The 23,124-nt window shown below is 37.8% G+C and overlaps 2 protein-coding genes across 9 annotated transcripts; both read left to right on the top strand.

Annotated features, from left to right (window-relative positions):
- Window positions 1-80: 80 nt before the first annotated feature.
- On the top strand, window positions 81-2,879 carry LOC110768191 (uncharacterized). Of its 8 annotated transcripts, none has more exons than XR_015835382.1 (3): window positions 81-906; window positions 1,289-1,367; window positions 2,194-2,879. XR_015835382.1 is itself a non-coding variant. In XM_088252575.1 (3 exons), the coding sequence occupies exon 1, from the start codon at window positions 137-139 to the stop codon at window positions 899-901; it is 765 nt and encodes a 254-aa protein (XP_088108701.1). In that variant the 5' UTR covers window positions 81-136; the 3' UTR covers window positions 902-906; window positions 1,368-1,380; window positions 2,220-2,879. The 8 variants fall into 8 exon arrangements, 4 of the variants coding, with proteins under 4 accessions (XP_088108701.1, XP_088108699.1, XP_088108700.1 ...); XR_015835384.1 differs by having other exon boundaries at window positions 1,289-1,380; XR_015835383.1 differs by having other exon boundaries at window positions 1,208-1,367; window positions 2,220-2,879.
- A 535-nt stretch (window positions 2,880-3,414) lies between these two features.
- On the top strand, window positions 3,415-7,084 carry LOC110763630 (protein PLASTID TRANSCRIPTIONALLY ACTIVE 14-like). The gene is given in 10 exon segments (XM_088251576.1): window positions 3,415-3,644; window positions 3,723-3,887; window positions 4,223-4,360; window positions 4,552-4,677; window positions 4,851-4,979; window positions 5,423-5,512; window positions 5,643-5,793; window positions 6,192-6,301; window positions 6,439-6,510; window positions 6,751-7,084. Coding segments are annotated over 10 exon segments (1,221 nt in total). The 5' UTR covers window positions 3,415-3,584; the 3' UTR covers window positions 6,931-7,084.
- Window positions 7,085-23,124: the final 16,040 nt, after the last annotated feature.

The raw sequence follows: 23,124 nt of genomic DNA, 5'->3' as shown, positions 1-23,124 counted from the left end.
AAAAAAAGAGTAACTAGCAACAAAGCATAGTTTTTTTTTTGTTTCTTTTTTGTTTCTTTTTTGGGGTCAAACAGTAACAAAGCATAGTTCAACAACTGAGAATCAAACCAATTCGAAGACAATTGCAAGGCTGAGAATGAAATCAGTTCAGAAACCACTGCATATTCTCTCCCTTGCCTCAAAATCCAGCATCACACCACGCTCATTTTCCACTTCCACTTCTGCTATTGATTCAATTACTGCACCGAAACCAACCAATCAAACTCAAACTCAAAGTCTAACTCAAGAAGAGCACACAAAGATCAACCTCCTCCTCCCACGCCTCTGCCTCTTAAACCACCTCGACACAGCAACCCACCTCACCATCACAGCCCTGCTCACAAACCCACCTCTCAAATCTCTCTCTTTGTCCATTCTTATCCACTCCTTCACTTCCCAATCCGACATGGCCCGACCCATGTCACTTTTAACCCGCCTCAGGCACAACCCACCTTCACATCCCTATCTCACGCCCATCTCAACCATGTTCATTGCCTCATATTTCAAGAAAAATAAACCCAAAGAGGCCCTCAAAATGTTCAACTGGTTGGTAAGGCCAGGCTCTCCATGTGTGCTCGACGAGAGAGTTTGTGAGGTTTTGGTTAATGGGTTCTGTAAGAATGGGATGGTTCTTGAGGCTTTGAAGGTTTTGAGGGCCATGCTGAGTACGAATATCGTGCCGGGATGTGGTCTGAAGAAGTGGGTTTATAAGGTTTTGTTGAGGGAGGCTAGGATTAAGGAGGCAGTGGAGTTGAATGAGGCTTTGGGTTGTGTAGGGGATAGAGAGAAAGGTGATGAATCAGAGTGTGTGAAGAAGGTTTTGGCTTTGTTGGATCACATGATTGGCAATTGGGCAGAATAGAGCAGGTATAGGTTTCTGGACGATTGGTTACAAATGACTTATCTTTTCTTTCAATTAGAGATCCTTTTATGAATACCTTTTACAAATTACTTATCTTTTTTATAAGACGCAGACAATATATCTGTGTCGTATTGAAACTTTTTGTATCAGTTGTCAATTGAAGAACAATTTTTTTTTCTTGACCCTAAGTTTGTAATATTTGCATTGATATGGCCAAAATTTGAACTGAATTTTTTTCATGAACTAAAATAGCCAATAAATAGCATTCTCAGCTGATAGGAATGTTCTGCTTTCGTGTGCTTTCAGAAAATGAGATTTTCTGAAACGAATGTCTTAGCAAGCTAGTACTCACCTTAAGTGCTTTCTTGGAGTGTTTCTTTTGTTCAGTCTTCCGTTTGGTAGGATGATGCTATGATAGAACTACATATTCACTTACCAACAGGGAGCCATTTCTGTGTGATTTCAGGTACTGTCTCGAGGTAAACATAATTCCTTTTCATATGTACCGGAGTAGGTATCTTTAGAACAATGTTGATTGTGATGGTATCTACTGTCTCAACTTAATAACTCAAGATGAAGAATTTTCTTTCTTACATGATATGGTACTCAACTACATGTTTGGTTTTGAATTGTAGTGTGGCTTAGAATTAAGTTCTCCTCCTTCAATTGTTCAACAATAGGTATATTGTTCATATTTCCTATATAAAGTTTGATAATCGGCCATAGCCTTCCAGAAAGGATTATATCTTTTCCATCCGGCAAACTAATTTTAAATACCAAACTGTGAACAGTATTTTACCATGCTGTGTGTGTATGCAATCCATCATGTGATCCATTTGTGTTCCGTAATAGTTGCGAAGACTACTAGCTATTGCCTCTGTCAGGATGAATTCAATTCTGATTACTTTCTCTATCTCTAGTAGACTTGATACCATTTTGCTTGATGTTTTTTTTTTTAGGTCAAACATCTTGCTTGATTTCAATTTTCAAGTAAAGACCACTGTTATTACTGTTAAAGAGAGTAGCTTTCTACAGAGAACAGGTGTTTTCTTTAAATTGGTAACATGATTCATGCATTCTTAAACTCTAGGTCTGTATCATCACTGGCCTTCTTCTATGTAGTAAGCATTATATTTAGGTCATACTAAATTAAAAAATATGGCCAATCTCTTTTAGTGGGTATGCAATTGTGAGTTGTATTTTAAATTGTTTACTAAGTTGTAAGTCAGCAAGTCTCATGCACTACTTGAGCCTGTTTAATTGTGTTTGTTTGATCTTTTCATTGATGCTAGTATTTCTGTAACTGGCTCTTGGAAAGGTGTAAGGTGCCGCACTTTTGTGAAGATTGCTGTTTACTACTGCATGATGTTTGGGGATCTGCTGTTGCTATTACATGTTCCATAGCTAAGGGCTTCAGAGCTGTAAACTGCATTCTGCACAGGGTCTGGCCGTTATAGTCCTGCATTCTGCATAGGGTCTGGCTGTTATAATTGTGCATTCTGTACAGTGTCTGTCCTTTCGTATGCCATTTTCATCTTCTGTTTTAGAGGCAGTTGAGCAGAAAAGATTGCCTTAGTGCGTTTATGAAATGGTGATTGTTGCTGAGTACCAGCAGGGTAGAAGCATGGCACTGAGACGTGAAGAAATCACAGATAGCATCATGCCTATGGCACATTGGGTTTTGTTGTGCTCCCATTCTTTGACGGAGGCCTCTGTTTGAGTGGACCTGTGGCTGAGTCTTTCTACAATCAATTGTAACCGAAAAAGAAGAAAAGCCTCAGAGAACTTCCTAGGCCCTAGGATGTCAAGGCATGAAAAATGTTGTCTGTTTTTTCCCTTGATCCCTCAAACTTGATATTGTAATGGTGTATTTGTGACATTGCCAAATATGCCAAGTTATATCAACTGATATTGGTATGTAAATTTTGACTGAGACAGAATGTGAATGCAATGTTCAACTCCATCACTTGAGAGGGCACTTGGATTCCATAACCGGAAAAGATGTTACATTTTATGTCAATATTCAAGAGTCCTTTGAGGCTTTTTATGGGCTTTGTTCATACAAAGTTATTTCTCTTCTCAATTATAAATTTGAATCCCTTCCCTCTTATTTCTCTTCTTAATGTGGGAATGATTTCAAAATTAAATCTCCTCTCACTCTTGATATAAAAAAGACACTACTTCCGTCTTACAAATCACCGTTTGGCACATACACAAAAACAACTCATCGAAAATACAAAGAGGAAAATTTTTGTACACCTATAAATTGTGAATGACATAATGTAAGTAGGAGTGGCCATTCCAAGAGGACACTGGCATTTCAATTCATCTATAATATTTTCTTTTTCTAATTGGAAAATAAAATAATAAAAATAAAAGAGAAGTACATCTTTAAACTTGAAAAGATTTTTGGAATGAAATAAGATGATTACGGTAGAAGAACCAAAGTTATTAAAATATATATATATATATATTAAAAAAAGATCACAAAAACATGTCTTTTCTCGTACTCATTCATTCGAGTTTAAAACACTGAAACAGGGGAGGAGACTGACACTGTCAAAGTGGATAACGTTTCCCAGTTCGTCACTCACTTCTAACACTTGTTGCTGCTGCTTTGGTTGCTTTGCTGCCATCAAATATGTTGTTGGAGTTTCAATTCTAATACTGTCTCTTCTCTCCAATGGCCTCTTCTTCTCTTCCTCTGCATCACCCCTCCCATTGCCTCATCTCCAATCCTCAGGTTCCATCTCTTTCTCTCTCTCATTTTCTTTATTTTTTTAATCTCTGTCTGATTAATTTTGATGTGTGTGTGAAGCAGTTGAAAGGTTCCAACTATGGATGGTCACCACGACCCAGATATACTGTCCCTACGAAAGACGCAGTAAAAGGCATTCTAATTCAACCCATTAAAGCAAAAGCAGCCACCGAAGCTCCTCCGTTTTCTTTGTTTCAGCCTCCTGAAGCTGAAGGGTCTGCCTGTGAGGTAATACCCATTTCTCGTTCTCCTTTATGCTCTGTTTGATTACTCAGAAAATGTAGGGAAATTGAATTTAGAACACTGAAACAATTTTCACAATTTAAGATACCATTTTGTTAACAATTAAGTTGTATCCACTTTGTTTTGTGGCCTCTTAACTGAAAATTTCATCTTTTAAATGAAAGAAAGTTTGTATATTCGAAGTGTTTGGTGGTAACCACACAATTATGTTCATAAAAAACCAGAAGAGCATATATGTAGTATTCAACCAATAGGGGAGAGAGCCATACTTGGTTAAACTTCACTGCAACATTCACACCTCTATTTTGTAATGCCTACAGTTGGAGCCAGCGGACCCTGATTTCTACAAGATAGGGTATGTTAGAAGCATGAGAGCTTATGGAATTGAATTTAAAGAAGGGCCAGATGGGTTTGGAGTTTATGCTTCCAAGGATGTTGAACCACTTCGCCGGGCTAGAGTGAGTTGTTTCTATCCGATTATAATAATCTGTTGCACTTACTATGGAGTGTGTGAGTACACCTCCTTGCATAATGCCACATTAAGTGTCAGTGTCTGTGATGGTTTTGACAGCCCTTGGTTTATGATGAAGTGTTGAGTTCCAATGGCTAGTTTTTTGGTATTAATGTTGCTTTGTTCTCAATTTCACAGGTAATAATGGAAATTCCACTAGAACTGATGTTAACCGTAAGCCAAAAGCTCCCATGGATGTTTTTTCCAGATATAGTACCAGTGGGTCATCCAATATTTGATATCATTAACTCAACTGATCCAGAGGTAAATGTGTTTTACTTAATTTCAGCTATCAAGGATTGATAGCTGATTTGTATAATCATTCATTTACCAGGAAATTTTTTTTGTCAATTATTCTAGTATTTCTTCATGGAAATAGCATTTTGTTCAAATTATGAATTGACATTCAATTTCTATTGCCTTCCTTTTTGTGGCAGACAGATTGGGATCTGAGGTTAGCATGCCTTCTTTTGTACGCATTTGATTGGGAAGATAACTTTTGGCAGTTGTATGGTGATTTTTTACCCAGTGCAGATGAGTGCCCCAGCTTGCTTCTAGCTAGTGAGGTAGATGAATTTACAGAACATAAATCTTTATTTATAGTATTTTTTTTAAAAAAAAACTTGCATAGTTTAGTACCATTTATTTCTTTTGGCTTCATTCACGAGTGATAAAAATAAACATAGGCATGTATCTTTCTTCTTTGATTTATACCTATAAGATCTAGAGCTTTAACATGTATTTGAGGATTGCAATTTTTAGATTTGAGGCTCTCCTTGTGCAAAGCATCAGGTAAAATTTTAGAAGGCCAATTTAAAGCTTAAACTTGAAATTGTCATTTTTTATTAAGATTTGCATCAAGGCCTTGAGTGTGCCTGATGTCACAGGCACATCTATAGCTGTCATGTGGCCTTCGAGAATGCATCCACATTGTTTGGGCCTCTTGAAGTTTTGTAAATAAGTACTCTTAATAATGCTTTTCTTTGCTTTTGCTCCATATATGCTATAGGAGGAGCTTTCAGAACTGCAGAATCCCAATCTTGCTTAAACTATGAGAGAACAGCAACGTTGAGCCTTGGAATTTTGGGAAAAAAATTGGGTATTTAGCAGCCTTTGTATCTTGTATCTCAGAAAGCATTCTTGTTATCATTATTATTGTGCAGAATAAATTGCTTACCCTAACTTTTAACTGATTATGCATATGTTGTATGGGTGCTCACCTGAATCAGCACTCTGGTGTACCACTAAAAATTAAATGTCTTGCTCGTGATCCTGAGAGATTCATTTGGGCATTGAGTATGGCACAATCACGATGCATTGGCATGCAAATGAGAATTGGTGCAGTTGTTCAAGATGCAAACATGCTAATTCCATATGCAGGTAAGCTTGTATCCACCTATACTCTTCTAGTTTTGATTATAAAAAAAAATTCTCGTGAATATATTATAAAATTAGATGAGTAATCGCAATTTGGAGGGGGGAATCAAGAACTTATCTTTGTCCTAATGAGTTATATATTATGTTCTTAATTCAATTTGGTTTTGCTCTTAGACATCTTTGTCCATTTGAAATTGGTAAGGTGTTGATGAAGACACAACTTTGTGTATGAAATTCATTTTCTTTTTGCATTAGTTGTATTATGTACGTATACTATTTCTGTTTTCACTTATTGGGATTTCGAAGCAAATGTTTTCCTTAAACTATCTGCGTTCACTTACTATTTATATTCCCCATTTTGTTATTAGATGGCTGTCTAATCAATTTGTTAAATTGTGCAGATATGCTAAACCATTCCTTCGAGCCAAATTGTTTTTTCCATTGGCGTTTTAAGGATCGCATGCTTGAAGTGATGATAAATGCTGGAATATGTATTAAGAAAGGTGACGAGGTAATGCCTATTCTGTTTTCTCAATTGATGTTGATAATTTCCTTTCATAGGTAAATGCTTGCAAGGAGTCTTACGCTAAGGCTTTTAGTTTACATATATGAAGATGATCTGCTACTAATTTGGAGGAATATTTACAGATGACTGTCAATTACATGAGTGGACAACAGAATGACATGTTGATGCAAAGATATGGTTTCTCTTCACCTGTGGTAATGTGCTCTTGGCCATATTCTACTAAAAAAAAATATTATGTACCTTTTTTTTTCTTTTCTTTTTATCCTATTCTTTTACTGAATTGAATTGTCAATCTAGTCAAGTTAGGGAGAGTAACATGGTAAAAGAAAGAGATTATTTTTCTTCTTTCTACTTCGGTTGAGCATGTTCCGTAATTGTGTTGATATTTGTACTTTTCTAAAATTGAGTGTTCTTATTCTGGTTTGGAATTGCAGAATCCTTGGGATGTGATTCAGTTCTCCGGAAATGCACGTATTCATTTGGATTCCTTCTTGTCAGTATTCAATATATCTGGACTTCCTGAAGAGTACTATCATAACAGTATGAGATCTCTCTGTGCCTTGTTCTATATTTGTTGTCATATAAATTTTAAACCAAGCAGCATCATAGTTTGAAAGGTCTGTATAAAACTTATAGCAGGTCGCCTATCTATTGTAATTTAGTAAATAATACTAGGACAAATCTATCTTACATGACAACCTATTTTAAATTTGGGTTTTAAGTAAAGATTTAAAAATAGGTGGGTATGCAAAGGACCCATTAGTGTATTGGTTTGGAGCAATTGTTCCCCCAGGAAATGTCCTCGATTTGACTCCTAGCATCCGTGTAGTGTGTGAGTTTAGTAAACAAAAAAAACAAAAAAAAAACAGAAGAAGATGGGTATGTGTCTAGGATATGGTAGTTGTAAGAGCCTATATTGGAATAATTCCCAAATACTAGCAACCTTAAATAAGAAGGAATTTATCACACATGACATAGTATGATTGGTCGGGAATGGCAAAACAGTGCTATCCTCGAGCGTTTCATATAAATTTTACCACAAAACAAGGGCAACCCACCACTTCCTACAAAACCATAATTTCAAAACCCATTTTCAGTATATAATACTCTTTTCTTTTGTTTTCTTCCTCCTTCCTCGAAAATCAATGTTTAAAAGGAAACATCAATCATGCAAATAGAAAAGGCCAACAAACTGATATCAATAAAAATAAAAAAAAAACCTTTGGAAAGCAAGCAATGAAGGAATTTCAGGCATAAAATAAAAGAAATAGAGGGAGAAGAGTCAACTGGGTCAACTCAAATTGATCCTTAACTTTAACTCAATCATGCAAACTAGGGGTGGGCATCAATCCATCCGAAGTAATAAAACCGATCGATTCAAATAGTAATTATCAGGTTGGTTTGTTTTTAACTAAGAAAAGGTCAAATAATCGAACTGGACCTGTATATGGTTTGTTTTAATCTAGTTTTGAGCTTTTATAAATCGGCTTAAACCAAACCGGACAGTGTATATTTATTTAATTATATTTTTAATTTACATGTAATACTCTAGTTAGGTAATAACTATATATATGGAGTTGAACTAAGCTATATTAGTTATTGAAATGTGAAATTTTAGGGCGTTAGCCATTGTTTAATTATATTGTAGGCCTCGAGCCATTGTTTAATTTCTTGTTGGGCGTTAGCCCCGTTCCTTCACCAAAAAAGAAATGTGAAATTTTATGGCATGTTGAGCTTTAGGATGGTTTCGAACTCTAAAAAATGATTTTAAGTATGGAACAAGTTAAAAAAATTGTTGGTTATAATTGGACTAACAATATTGAAAAAAATACAAAATGAAAGGGAATTGGGCTTAGGCCCAAATTGGCCGAACCAACCCGTCTTAAATGAAATTAACCACAAATGCAGTTTGTATACAAGGGGTTTAACATTATAGCTGTGTTAGCCATAAATAAAATTAACCAAATAACCATGAATTTCAATTATAACTTATTAAGTTAAAAATAGTGATTATCACTTTATGTTTATAATATTGTAATAGGATTTTGGAGAACGCAATGGAGCAATTGCTAGCAAAGCAATCGGCTATAGTCCGTGGCTTTGGTTACTTATAATGTGATTTGGCTGGAACTTTGTATCCTGTGATTTGGTTTTACCTGCAAGAATATGTGCCAATCCTCCACGGCCTCTTTAATCATACTAACAAAGACCAAAGGGGCAATCAAACTTATTGGAGAAAAAGAAGCCAAAGAACTGATGGATAACACACCCACCAACAGAAAATAAAGATTGGCAACCTCGAAAAAGATTGGCATTTTCTGACCAATAAATGAATTTGAGAGCTTCACTCTTTTACATTTGCAGGCCAACTTCTCTTCAACTATAAGCAAACCTGACTGAAGCTAAGCTTCTGTCCCTTCCACTCATCAAACAGACTTTCATAACAGAAACAGCGCTGTTGGTTATAACATTGGCCTTCATCATGGGAAACATCGAAATCCAAATAAACAATGGTACAAGAAAATTGTCTTTTTATATATACCGTCCTCTTCTCTCACTTTGGCTAGCTTTTAAAAGGTGGTCTTCCAATGCTGAGATTTGCAATTTCTCCCCAAATGATGTGTCAAATGAAATGTCATTACTTCTTTAAACTACTTAAATTAATGCCACGTCATTAAAAAACCATTTAGCCCCTCTCTCTCTCTCTCTCTCTCTCTCTCTCTCTCTCTCTCTACGTGGGTCGCCGAGAGAATAAGAAACTGTTCTCGGAGCTTGTCATGTGCTTCTTCTAGATGTTTGAACTGCTCCTTCTTCCATTTTAGCTGATCTTGAACCTTTTGATTGTCCTCCTCTAATTTGAGTATCACATCATCTCTCTCTCTTAGTTCTTTGGGTGCATTAGCTTTCTTCTCTGCTTCAGAAAATTTCTTCTGTGAAACTGATAGACGGCCTTTAAGGCCTTCAATCTCTTCTCTATATGCACGGATTATTTTCTCTTGATCCATTTTCTTCTCATTTGCTTCAATTTCTCTACAATTCATCCCAGGCTTTTCTTGGTCTTTGTCTATTTGAAGAGGATGATGAACTTAAGCTTGAACTTGGTCTTCGGGATTGAAAAACTTGAAGAGTAGAGAGAGAGAGAGAGAGAGAGAGGCTAAATGGTTTTTTTAATGGATTTTCATCAAAAAAATATTTATTTATTTATTTAATCCAAATGTCACGATGTGATTGGACATGTGGGCTCCACTTATCTTCCACATCATACACTTAATAGATTTTTTGACGGCAGGGATCATTTGTGATAAAAAGTCCAAACGTTAAGGACTATTAGTGTCACAAAAAAACCTTAAGGGCCATTCGTGATAATTTCGTAAACGTCAAGGACCATTTGTGATAAAAAGCCAAATATATAATGATAAGAACCAAGTTGGAGCTTCCATTTAAAAGCAAAAGAAAAGTTGCATTTTCACATTGCAACTTGACTAACCTGATGTTGGATACATGTCAGAGAGCATGATTTTGTGTCCTTGAGTATATTCAGGTTCCATAGGCCTAATGTCTGACCTGCAAAGAACTTCGGAATTCCAAAATCCTAATACTTTCATCTTCTTTCACAAGATCTACAAAGAACTTCGGAATTCCATGTACAATTCAAGGTCTTTCTTCTTTTAGGATTCATAATTTCAAAAATTCATCGATGGGTTTCAAAATTGAATGTCTTTTTTCTTTTCAGCAAAAAATTTATGGGATAAAGGATTAAGGAATTTGTAATTTCAAATATTCATCTATTTTCTTTTGTATATGGGTTTAAAAAGTTGAATAATTGTTTCTTTAAATGAAAACCTTTGTAATCCATGTGTTGATCTGCTCCTTTTGTCAAAATTGGAAAAAACTTACATCTTTAAATTCCAGGTATAAAAATTGGCTTATTAGGTTTAGATTTTGGAGTGGAATTTGATCACAAAATTTCAAAAAATTGATTTCATCGGTTGAGTTAATCTCTTTTTCTTGTTTATTGGGTTGTTTGTCAAAATCGTTTCTTTAAAAGTAGAACTTTTGAGATAATCTTGTTGATATGCTTCTTTTGTCAAAATTGGTTAAGTTTTCTTTTTGTATTAATGTTTCTTTTGTCAAAATTGGTTGAGTTCGTACGTATTAATTTGGGAAGTTTGTTAATTTTAACAATAAATTTCATATTTATACCTAAATTACACATAATTTAAGAACCAAAATGCTATTTTTTTTATAATGAAAACAATGTCAACTTTTTCCATTTTATGAATTATACGTGATTTTAAGAAAACTTTCTAGTTACATTTTATGAATAAACATACTAATAGTTTCAAATATATAATGTACCAAATTATTTAATTTTTCATGAACGAAAAATTTCTTATTATCTTATAAATATAAAGAATGTGTATATATTTTGTTTACTATTTTGATGGACAATAATATATCACTTTTCTTCAATTTACCTAGGATGTTTAAAAAAAAAATTAATAATAATGTACCAACTGCAAAGTAACGTACCTATTATGAATGGTATGTTGTATATTTGGTGCATTATTATATGTAGGTATATGTAGGTAAATTAGTGCGGGCGCAAAATATAGTTACAATAATGTACATATATTTCATTTTGTAAATAATGTACCTATATTTTCTATAAAGAATGTACCAATAGTTATATATATTTATATTATTTTTATAGGTACATTATTTATTGGATATGTAATTTAGGGATTTTAGTTTTTGGTTTAAACTTTTTTTAGAAATTGCCAATGGATTAGAAGGGAGTGCCAATCAAAAGAAAGAGGTGATTGATATGCTATTAATAGGGAATATTAATTATATTTGAGGCAGTTAATGACGTGCTTGAAAATAAATATGAAAGGTAAATGACATATATTGTAATTTAGTTAATAATACTTGGACAAATCTATCTTACATGACAACCAATTTTAAATTTGGGTTTTAAGTAAAGATTTAAAAATAGGTGAGTATGCAAAGAACCCATTAGTTTAGTGGTTTGGAGCAATTGCTCTCCCAGGAAATGTCCTGGATTTGATTCTAGCATCCGTGTAGTGTGTGAGAGTTTAGTCCAAAAAAAAAGAAAAAAAAAAAAAGAAGAAGAAGATGGGTATGTGTCTAGGATATGGTAGTTGTAAGAGCCTATATATTAAATCAACCCTGACTTTAGCAGAAGTGCTGGCGTCACAATATTCTTCGCTTCAAGCCTCTCCTCAGAAATCGCACTTCTGACAAATTCTATCTCTTCCTCTTCTTCCCCTGACACAGGATTGCACTTCACTAAGCCTGCATAGAAAGAGGGATATTAGTCTTCAAACATTCGGCATATATACATACCGAAGCACATATAAACAAAAACCAACAACAAAAATGTATGGTCTGAAATTGAGCAGGTACGTGTCTGTGGACCGCCCTCCCTGGCCAACATTCCCAATCTCCAAAGACAAAAAACCATCGATTCCGCCACGCCTTCTGAGACGTTGGTGGCTGTCCAATGAAATACCCCATCTCCTTCGCCTTTCTACAGTTCACCTGCACCCAGCCAAAGTTACCCTGTTGCCTTGAGACAGAGTATAGATGCATGAATTGCTCAAAGGACGGCTCCCCTCACATGGCCAACCACCAGGCTATGTATACCCCATGCAAGATAATCCAAAAATTGGGGTTGTACTGCCCCGATGCATAACCTAGCCTCGCTAGCATCATCTGCTCCCAAGGGTGCAAGGGCAACCTCAAACCATTCTTGTAGATGGCTGAGAACACCATCACACACCTCTCGGGTGGATACCTAGTAGCTTCTGTGGGCGTTGGCAGCCTCAACCCCACACAATCTGGAATTTGATAATCAATCTTCAGCTGCTCCAACTCATTGATGTTTAACTTGTTCCTCTTCGGTAAAGGAACCCCCATTGGCGCACTCACACCAGCAGAGGCCACCACTATTGTACCAGACCCTGAAGCTTCCTCCCGCCCACTTGAACTCGTCTTTGATGCCTAAGTTATACCCAAGACCCGATTGACAATAGCCTCTAGGGCGGCATAATTTTTCTGCATCTCTCGGTACGCTTCCCCCCCAGAGCTCACAAATTGTTCTTCTCCCCCTGACCTACCCTTCTCCACTGTCATCCCTTCCACTAAGCCTTCAGACTCAGTACTCTCATCGCCACTATCCACGTCTTCCCCACTGAAGGCATGGTGGCTGGGTGGACTCTGGCTCTCTCTCTCCAAATTATCAGACATCCACAAAAACAAAAATATACAAACACTAAGGCGCATGCGAAAATTGAAAGCAAGTCCCTAAACATGTTCTACAAAGTTCATGCAAATTCATCTCAGTTCCTCTACGTTCTTCAAACATTCATACAAAACTCAACATATATATTCACTTTTATCCAAAATAAAAAGAGAAAAGGAGGCATTACCTTGTTATCACCGCCGCGCACGACTGCCGGAAATCGCACCATCGCAGAAATCCTTCACCGGAAATCGCCTAGCTCCTCTCAAAATTTTGGAAATTTTGCAAGTGCTCTACCTTCTTCCCTTCTCCTCCTTTTATACACATAAAAAACGCTCGAAACGCGAACCATCACATTTAATACCCAACATAGCGACTCCTCAATCCCCACAAAACCGTTTCAACTCAATGACACGTGGCAAAATGCAACGCTGACATCACCCTGACCGTTCGGCACCCCCTATGCCGAACGTGCAAGGGCCTCCAGTGAGACAACCCTGACGTCACCCCTACCGTTCGGCACCCCCCATGCCGAACGTGCAAGGGCCTCACGCGAGATGCTGACGTCACCCCTACCGTTCGGCACCCCTCGTGTCGAACGTGCAAGGGCCTCCAGCGAGACGCTGATGTCACCCCCACCGTTCGGCACCCCCCATGGCTGAACGTGCAAGGGCCTCATGCGAGACAACGCTGACGTCACCCCTACCATTCGGAACCACTTGTGCCGAACGTGCAAGGGCCTACCGTTCGGCACGCCCTATGGCCGAACGTGCAAGGGCCTCACGCGAGACACACCGTCAACGTCATCCCTACCGTTCGGCACCCCCGTGCCGAACGTCCAAGGGCATCACGCGAGACGCCACTGACGTTACCCCTACTGTTCGGCACCCCCCATGCCGAACGTGCCAGGGCATCACGTGACATGACGCTAAGATATTTTACAAGTTCTCAACCTAGAAGCCACTCCTCAATTGGCAACTTAGGGGACTACTGTTTATGCCATAATCAACCGAGTGTATCCAACACCATGGCAGACACGCCTTCTTCCCTACCGAAGGAAGTCACTTCTTCTTCCCTGCCGAAGGAAGACACTCTTCCAAGGTGACTAACACAGGCCGAAGCTCCCGACTGCTGAACCTAGTCTCCAGGGACACGTGTCACCACCACAGCAACTTGCACAAAGTCCCACATCGAAACTTTGTGCAAACCTTCCATTTTCACCTTCATATAAATAGGGAACAGTACCCAAGACGAAATGGGTAACTATTTTCTCACATTTACTGCTACTTTGCCAAAATTTACCACAAATAGCTGACTTAAGCATCAGAGAGCCTTCGGCAGGCACCACACCGGTATCCGAAGCTTAAAGACTGCTTCTTCCCCTTTGTCTTCTGCAAGTCACTCAATTACCGAAGGTCCTCACCTTCTTCCCTGCTGAAGATACCACACTTCCCTATCTAAGTTGACCTCCCAAAAAGAGCATCAACAAAACTGATCAAGTTGTGTTATTAGTTTTATTTTGGCGAGAGTCACAACAAACTAAAGAGAACTTTGCAGGTATTTTTCTTGAAATATTAGCATGCTTTGTATATACAAGATAATAAAAATGAATTTCATACCCTTCTAAATCATCTTTTGCCCATCGGTATTCCAGGATGACGTGCTTAAATTTGGAACCTGCCCACCTCCTTATGTCCTTATCACTCGTCCTCTGTAGATGATATGTTACCTTTTTTGTCTGTGGAGAAAATGCTTCATTAGAAAGCCACAAAGCATAGCAGAGTAATGAAAAGAAAACATAAAAAGGTAGAGTTACCATATCTCCAGAGTATCCAGCATATTTCTTGAGACGTTTGGCAGCGTCTACCGCCAATTCATCTTTAGAATAGAGCGGATCATTGGCTCTAAACTCTGGTTTCATCAATCTCATATCTTCTTCACACTTTTGATTTTACTTCTGGTTGGCTTCGTTGCAAGCTTCCAGTTACTTGCTCTTCTTCCGAAACACAAGAGCTCTTGAAGCTGTCTTCAGTACAGACTTCACCACATTCCATACACCACGACGAGCCATTGTGGAGGAAGAGGAAGTAGAATGCGAACAAAACTAGGTTTCTTACTATCACATATGATAGTGCTAGGGTTCTCAAGAACCCGTCTAGTTTGTATTTCTCTGTTTTAATTGTTGTTTTTGGGCCTTGGCCCCACTAGCTCATTATAAAAAATAAAAAAAACAACCCTTACGAACTAGAGTTGGCATGGGATGACTGATGTCAATCTCGAGAACATAAGGGATTGCTGATGTCAATCTAGTGAACATAAAGGATCGAATGATGTAATTGAATCTATTTGATTATGTGAGGTGGTCGTACAACAAGAGGCAAGAGGTAGGGTCCATCCTTTAGTAATGTGATAAAGTAAATGCTCCAAGGGCCTCACACGAGACGCCACTGACGTTACCCCCTACCGTTCGGCGCCCTACGTACCGAACGTGCATACAAGAACCTCGACCACGGATTCCCTCGTCATGCAATGCCCTCCTTCGGCACCCTACTATCGAAACTACATATTAGCTTGCAGACATTTTAAAGATGTTATAAATATTACACGCCGAAAATACAATCACAAACACATCCGCAGCTGAGTTGGATAAGGCGCATGGCTGGTTCACATAGGGAGGGGTTCGAATTCCTCTATCCGCAACATTTATCATGTATTTTTGGGTGGCGATATTTTCGGTGAAACCTAAAATATCGATATTTAATTCATTGATTGATTTTTTCTTAATACATAAGTTCGAATGTCCCAACGCGAGTTTGGATGCGCATTAACTTAATGCGGGTTCGGATGTGCATGACCCAACAAAATGTGTTGGGATGCATCACGACCCAACAACATGTGTTGGGAATGCGTCATGACCCAACAACATGAGGTCGGATGCGTATTACCGTACAACTTAGGGTTGATGCAATAGTCGACCCTCTGTATGCAATTACACACGATATAATATGACTCCTCAATCTATTCTTTAGGGACTCAGAGACACGAATCTATTGTTGTTAAACCTCTCCGATTTCACCTGCCTTACAGCACTTCCATCATATCTACTACCACTACTTCCATCATTAGAAATGCTATGTCTTCCACTCTATTCATCGGCCCACCTGTATTCCTCAATGGATTAAAGTTTGCTTCTCTTGTCACCTCTATCACCTCGAACCTTCCGGAGCTGTTCAGATGAAAGGTTATGTCCTCACCTTTCCAATTGGTTTGGGTCCTGACGTATCCAACGCATTCTACGGCAGTTTTATCTATGCAGTAGAGAGGCTCTTTGCCCTTGAAATCTTCTCCAATCGTTTTGATGTCACTTTTGAGCTTCTCAACTTGCTTCGGGTTCTTTTTGGACTTGTCCTGCTTCTTCACTTTTTTTCTAATTCGAAGAGATTTGGCAGACATCTCAAGCACTGACTTGAGTACTTTTTTCAATCGGCCCATTTTGGAATTCAATGGGTATAAGTCTTCGGGATAAAAAGAGGAAACCTAACAAATAATATATAAAAAGAATGCAAAAAGTAGTGAAGCAGTGAAGCTATATGAAGCCGATGAGATTTGGTTTGTGTAGTAGGACTACTTGAATTCAATGGGCAATTGGGAGAGGAAGAGGTAAGAAATGCAAGAAACCTAACAAATTATAAATGCGCAGAAAAGAAGGCAAGAAGCAGTGAAGCAGTAAAGCTCATTTTTGTCTATGGAGAAAATGCTTCATTAGAAAGCCACAAAGCATAGCAGCGTAATGAAAAGAAAACATAAAAAGGTAGAGTTACCGTATCTCCAGAGTATCTAGCATATTTCTTGAGACGTTTGGCAGCGTCTACCGCCAATTCATCTTTGCAAAAGAGAGGATCATTGGCTATAAACTCTGGTTTCATCAATCTCATATCTTCTTCGCATTTTTGCTTTTGCTTCTGGTTGGCTTTGATGCACTTTTGCTTTTCCTTCTGGTCGGCTTCGTTACACTTTTGCTTTTGCTTCTGGATGGCTTCGTCGCAAGTTTCCATTTCCTTGTTCTTCTTCCGAAAAATAAGAGCTCTTGAAGCTGTCTTCAAAACAGATTTAACCACCTTCCATACACCACGAGGAGCCATTGTAGAGGAAGAGGAAGAGTTGTCTTCGGTACTATTGTAGATGAAAGTGCTAGAGCTGTCTTCGGCACTATTGATAGTGTTAGATCAGTCTTCGGCACTATCGCAGATGATAGTCTAGAGTTGTCTTCTAATCACTAGCAAATGATAGTGCTAGGGTTCTCTCTAGTTTGTATTTCTCTGGCTGGCATGAAGTGGTATTTATTCATTTAATGGATTTTTTTATTAAATTATTATTATGGGATTTCTTTTATGTATGTATTTATTAAAAAAAAAATGTTATGATGTCATTGTCTTTGTCTCTTTGCATTGGCATGGGATGGTTGGCATCATGAATTGAATCCCCGAATCTCAGAATCTTGGAACTAGATAGAAATGGTCCTACTCCTATCCTACCACCTAACTTGGGACATGAGGTTTTAATGATTTGATGTAAGGTAACTGAATCTTTTTATTTGTTTTTATCCTATATTTTTTATTCCAACAAAAATGAAGGATTAGAATAACAACTCAAGGCAAGCCAAAGCTACAAAGGTACGATCCTCTACAACAGATCCATCCACCTGATGTAATATTTAAAGATGTTATAAATATTACACGCCGAAAATACAATCACAAACACATCCGCAGCTGAGTTGGATAAGGCGCATGGCTGGTTCACATAGGGAGGGGTTCGAATTCCTCTATCCGCAACATTTATCATGTATTTTTGGGTGGCGATATTTTCGGTGAAACCTAAAATATCGATATTTAATTCATTGATTGGCTTTTTCTTTATATATAAGTTCGAATGTCCCAACGCGAGTTTGGATGCGCATTAACTTAATGCGGGTTCGGATGTGCATGACCCAACAAAATGTGTTGGGATGCATCACGACCCAACAACATGTGTTGGGAATGCGTCAAGACCCAACAACATGAGATCGGATGCGTATTACCGAACAACATAGGATTGATGCAATAGTCGACCCTCTGTATGCAATTACACACGATATAATATGACTCCTCAATCTATTCTTTAGGGACTCAGAGACACGAATCTATTGTTGTTAAACCTCTCCGATTTCACCTGCCTTACAGCACTTCCATCATATTTACTACCACTACTTCCATCATTAGAAATGCTATGTCTTCCACTCTATTCATCGGCCCACCTGTATTCCTCAATGGATTAAAATTTGCTTCTCTTGTCACCTCTATCACCTCGAACCTTCCGGAGCTGTTCGGATGAAAGGTTATGTCCTCTCCTTTCCAATTGGTTTGGGTCCTGACGTATCCAACGCATTCTACGGCAGTTTTATATATGCAGTAGAGAGGCTCTTTGCCCTTGAAATCTTCTCCAATCATTATGATGTCATTGTTTTTCTTCTTTAACTTTCCATGCACAACGAACCATTGTGGAGGAAAATGGACAAGAATATGAAATTGTGGGAGTGGGTGTGAGAATGGAGATCAATTTGCTTTTTGATTTTGAATAAAAGCATCACTAGTAGGATAAAAAAAATAAATGAGATGGTAAAAGGGTAGAGATAGAGTGAGTAAGGTGGTTAACTAATTGATTCCACCTTAAACCTAATGTAGAGTAAGGTTTTGCCTCCGAATCAGGACTTTTGGATCGAAATTGGATTTTAGTCAATTAATCATAAAGCACAAATTAATAATGTTTATGTTGGTTTAATGAAGGGCCAAAGATGTTGGATTTGAACGTGCCTAGTTGTTTGACCTTTTTTCGAAGCACAAATGCTCTCGAAGTTGTCGTCAGTACCTTTTTTCACATGCCTTACAACACTTCCATCATATCTACTACCACTACTTCCATCATTAGAAATGCTATGTCTTACACTATATTCATCGACCCACTTGTATTCCTCAATGGGATTAAAGTTTGCTTCTCTTGTCATCTCTATCACCTCGAACCTTCCGGAGATGTTTGGATGAAAGGTTATGTCCTCGCCTTTCCAATTGGTTCGGGTCATGATGTATTCAGTGTATTCTATGACAATTTTATCTATGCAGTAGAAAGGCTCTTTGCCCTTGAAATTTTCTCCAATCATTTTGATGTCACTTTTGAGCTTCGCATCTTGCTTCGGGTTCTTTTTGGACTTCAAATGCTTCTTCACTTTTTTTCTGATTCGAAGAGATTTGGCAGCCATCTCAAGCACTGACTTGAGTACTTTTTCAATCGGCCCATTTTGGAATTCAATGGGCATAAATCTTTGGGAGAAGAAGTGGAAACCTAACAAATGATAGATGAAAAGAATGTAAGAAGTAGTGAAGCAGTGGAGCTATATGAAAAAAACATCACTAGTAGGATAAAAACATAAATGAGATGGTAAAATGGTAGAGATAGAGTGAGTAGGGTGGTTAACTAATTGATTCCACCTTAAACCCAATGTACAGTAAGGTTTTGCCTCAGAATCAGGACTTTTGGACCGGAATTGGAATTTAGTTTATTTATAATAAAGCATAAATTAATAATGTTTATGTTGGTTTAATGAAGGGCAAAAGATGTTAGATTTAAACGTGCCTAGTCGTTTGACCTTTTTTCGAAGCACAAATGCTCTCGAAGTTGTCGTAAGTACCTTTTTTCACATGCCTTACAACACTTCCATCATATCTACTACCACTACTTCCATCATTAGAAATGCTATGTCTTCCACTATATTCATCAACCCACTTGTATTCCTCAATGGGATTAAAGTTTACTCATCTTGTCACCTCTATCACCTCGAACCTTCCGGAGCTGTTTGGATGAAAGGTTATGTCCTCGCCTTTCCAATTGGTTTGGGTCATGATGTATTCAGTGTATTCTATGACAATTTTATCTATGCAGTAGAAAGGCTCTTTGCCCTTGAAATCTTCTCCAATCATTTTGATGTCACTTTTGAGCTTCTCAACTTGCTTCGAGTTCTTTTTGGACTTCTCATGCTTCTTCACTTTTTTTCTGATTCGAAAAGATTTGGCAGCCATCTCAAGCACTGACTTGAGTACTTTTTCAATCGGCCCATTTTGGAATTCAATGGGCATAAGTCTTTGGGAGAGGAAGTGGAAACCTAACAAATGATAGATGAAAAGAATGTAAGAAGTAGTGAAGTAGTGGAGCTATATGAAAAAAGCATCACTAGTAGGATAAAAAAAATAAATGAGATGGTAAAATGGTAGATATAGAGTGAGTAGGGTGGTTAACTAATTGATTCCACCTTAAACCCAATGTACAGTAAGGTTTTGCCTCAGAATCATGACTTTTGGACCGGAATTGGATTTTAGTCAATTAATCATAAATCACAAATTAATAATGTTTATGTTGGTTTAATGAAGGGCAAAAGATGTTGGATTTAAACGTGCCTAGTTGTTTGACCTTTTTTCGAAGCACAAATGCTCTCGAAGTTGTCGTCAGTACCTTTTTTCACCTGCCTTACAACAATTCCATCATATCTACTACCACTACTTCCATCATTAGAAATGTTTTGTCTTCCACTATATTCATCGATCCACTTGTATTCCTCAATGAGATTAAAGTTTGTTTCTCTTGTCACCTCTATCACCTCGAACCTTTCGGAGCTGTTTGGATGAAAGGTTATGTCCTCGCCTTTCCAATTGGTTTGGGTCTTGATGTATTCAGTGTATTCTATGACAATTTTATCTATGCAGCAGAAAGGCTCTTTGCCCTTGAAATCTTCTCCAATCATTTTGATGTCACTTTTGAGCTTCTTAACTTGCTTCGGGTTCTTTTTGGACTTCTCATGCTTCTTCACTTTTTTTCTGATTCGAAGAGATTTGGCAGCCATCTCAAGCACTGACTTGAGTACTTTTTTCAATCGGCCCATTTTGGAATTCAATGGGCATAAGTCTTTGGGAGAGAAAGTGGAAACCCAACAAATGATATATGAAAAGAATGCAAGAAGTAGTGAAGCTATATGAAAAAAGCATCACTAGTAGGATAAAAAAAATTAATGAGATGGTAAACGGGTAGAGATAGAGTGAGTAGGGTGGTTAACTAATTGATTCCACCTTAAACCCAATGTACAGTAAGGTTTTGCCTCAGAATCATGACTTTTGGACCGGAATTGGATTTTAGTCAATTAATCATAAAGCACAAATTAATAATGTTTATGTTGGTTTAATGAAGGGCAAAAGATGTTAGATTTGAACGTGCCTGGTTGTTTGACCTTTTTTCGATGCACAAATGCTCTCGAAGTTGTCGTCAGTACCTTTTTTCACATGCCTTACAACACTTCCATCATATCTACTATCACTACTTCCATCATTAGAAATGTTATGTCTTCCACTATATTCATCGGCCCACTTGTATTCCTCAATGGGATTAAAGTTTGCTTCTCTTGTCAACTCTATCACCTCGAACCTTCCGAAGCTTTTTGGATGAAAGGTTATGTCATCGTCTTTCCAATTGGTTTGGGTCCTGATGTATCCAGCATATTCTATGACAGTTTTATCTATGCAGTAGAGAGGCTCTTTGCCCTTGAAATCTTCTCCAATCGTTTTGTTGTCACTTTTGAGCTTCTCAACTTGCTTCGGGTTCTTTTTGGACTTCTCCTGCTTCTTCACTTTTTTTCTGGTTCAAAGAGATTTGGCAGCTGTCTCAAGCACAGACTTGAGTACTTTTTTCAATCGGCCCATTTTGGAATTCAATGGGCATAAGTTTTTGGGAGAGGAAGTGGAAATCTAACAAATGATATATGAAAAGAATGCAAGAAGTAGTGAAGCTATATGAAGCTGATGGGATTTGGTTTGTGTAGTATGACTACTTGAATTCAATGGGCAGTTGGGAGAGGAAGAGGTAAGAAATGCAAGAAACCTAACAAATTATAAATGCGCAGAAAAAAAGGCAAGAAGTAGTGAAGCAGTGAAGCTCGTTTGTGTAGTAGGACTACTTGAATTCAATAGCAAAAGTATTTGGGAGAGGAAGAAGTAAGAAATGCAAGAAACCTAACAATCAAAAGAAAAAAACCTATCTCCTTCTTTCACTTCCTTCTTCATCATTTTTTCTGTTTGAACTAGTGCATTTGGACCTCATGATATTGTTCATTGAAATCAATAATTGTTTTTGGACCCTTGAAGATTGAAACCGTGATTCGATTTACATCATTTTGTATAATTTTTTGGTAAAATCCCTTTGAAGCTGTGGGAGCAATTCTAAAAACCCTAGAAAAATACCCGAAGCTCTCCCTAGCCGACGGCAACACCCTTGCCGCTGACCTCTCCACTCTCCACTCTCCCCTCTCTATACTCTCTATACGCATTTAGAGTTCATCACTTGAGTGTCCATGAACATGGGTAGAATTGTTTAGGTTGGATTCCGAAACCTTAGTGTTTGTTACATATTAATCTCACATTTTGATTTTCATCTCTGCCATCTTGTTAAATTTTGAGTTCATTTACATTCAAGCATTAGAAATAGGTCACTCAAACCAAATCAAACCACCCCCCCCCCCTCCCAATTTGTGTGTGTTTGTGTTGTCTGAAACGTTGTGTGTCTTCTTCACTATTTTTTGTTTGTTTTAGTATTTGTTTTTTTAAGTTTGGTCCACGCTGTATTCTTCCATTTTCTGTGCTGAATCCAACCGTATAAATAACTTGAAATTTGGACAAACGGTTAGAAAGTTATAGGTCAAAAACTGGACAAAGGTTAAAACTGGAAAAACAGAGAAACAAATCTGCCTAAAAACGATCAGTCGCCAGTTTGAACGACCGGTCGCTTTTTATTTTTCACTGTTTTTGGAATTTGATTCACAAAATGTTCTTTGTTTTTCCGTGCTGAATCCAACCGTATAAAATTCGTGAAATTTGGACAAACGGTTAGAAAGTTATAGGGCAAACACTGGACATAGGTCGAAACGTGATTTTTTGTATTTATCTTTGGTTTCTTGTTTTGTTTCCTTTCTTTTACATTTCTTTACTCGTGTTTTTAGTTTCCATTTTGCATTTGTGCATTTGTGGTGTGTTAAATAAGTGTTCTTTACGTACTCAAATTAGAACTTGTAGGAAGCCGACAGTTCTTCGTGGAATCAACCCCGTACTTACATAATCTATACCTCAATAGATTCGTGCACTTGCGGGTATTTTTAATTGGTTGTTTGCAAATTAATTTGTGTCAGTTATTAATAAAACAGTATTTTAGCGGGTTGACGGGTTACATAGGTATTTTAGTTGGTTGGCGGGTTGACCTGCCATGACCCGTTTTGTTAAATGGGTTATATAGGTATTTTTGCGAGTTGGCAGGTTGACCCGAAACTCACCCGTTTATTAAACGGGTCATGGGGAGTTGACCCAAAAATGACCCGAATTTTATTCGTGCGGGTTGAACCCTCTAAATTCTCGTGCGAGTTTCAAGTCGTATGGGGTCTATCAAGGTGGATGTGGGTAGGGGATGGGGGTTGGGA

The sequence above is a fragment of the Prunus avium genome, chromosome 4 (assembly GCF_965620075.1).
Source record: "Prunus avium chromosome 4, drPruAviu1.hap1.1, whole genome shotgun sequence".
Taxonomy (NCBI): Eukaryota; Viridiplantae; Streptophyta; class Magnoliopsida; order Rosales; family Rosaceae; genus Prunus; species Prunus avium.
Note: the sequence above shows the minus strand (reverse complement) of the source record. Positions and strands in the feature narration are given on the sequence as shown.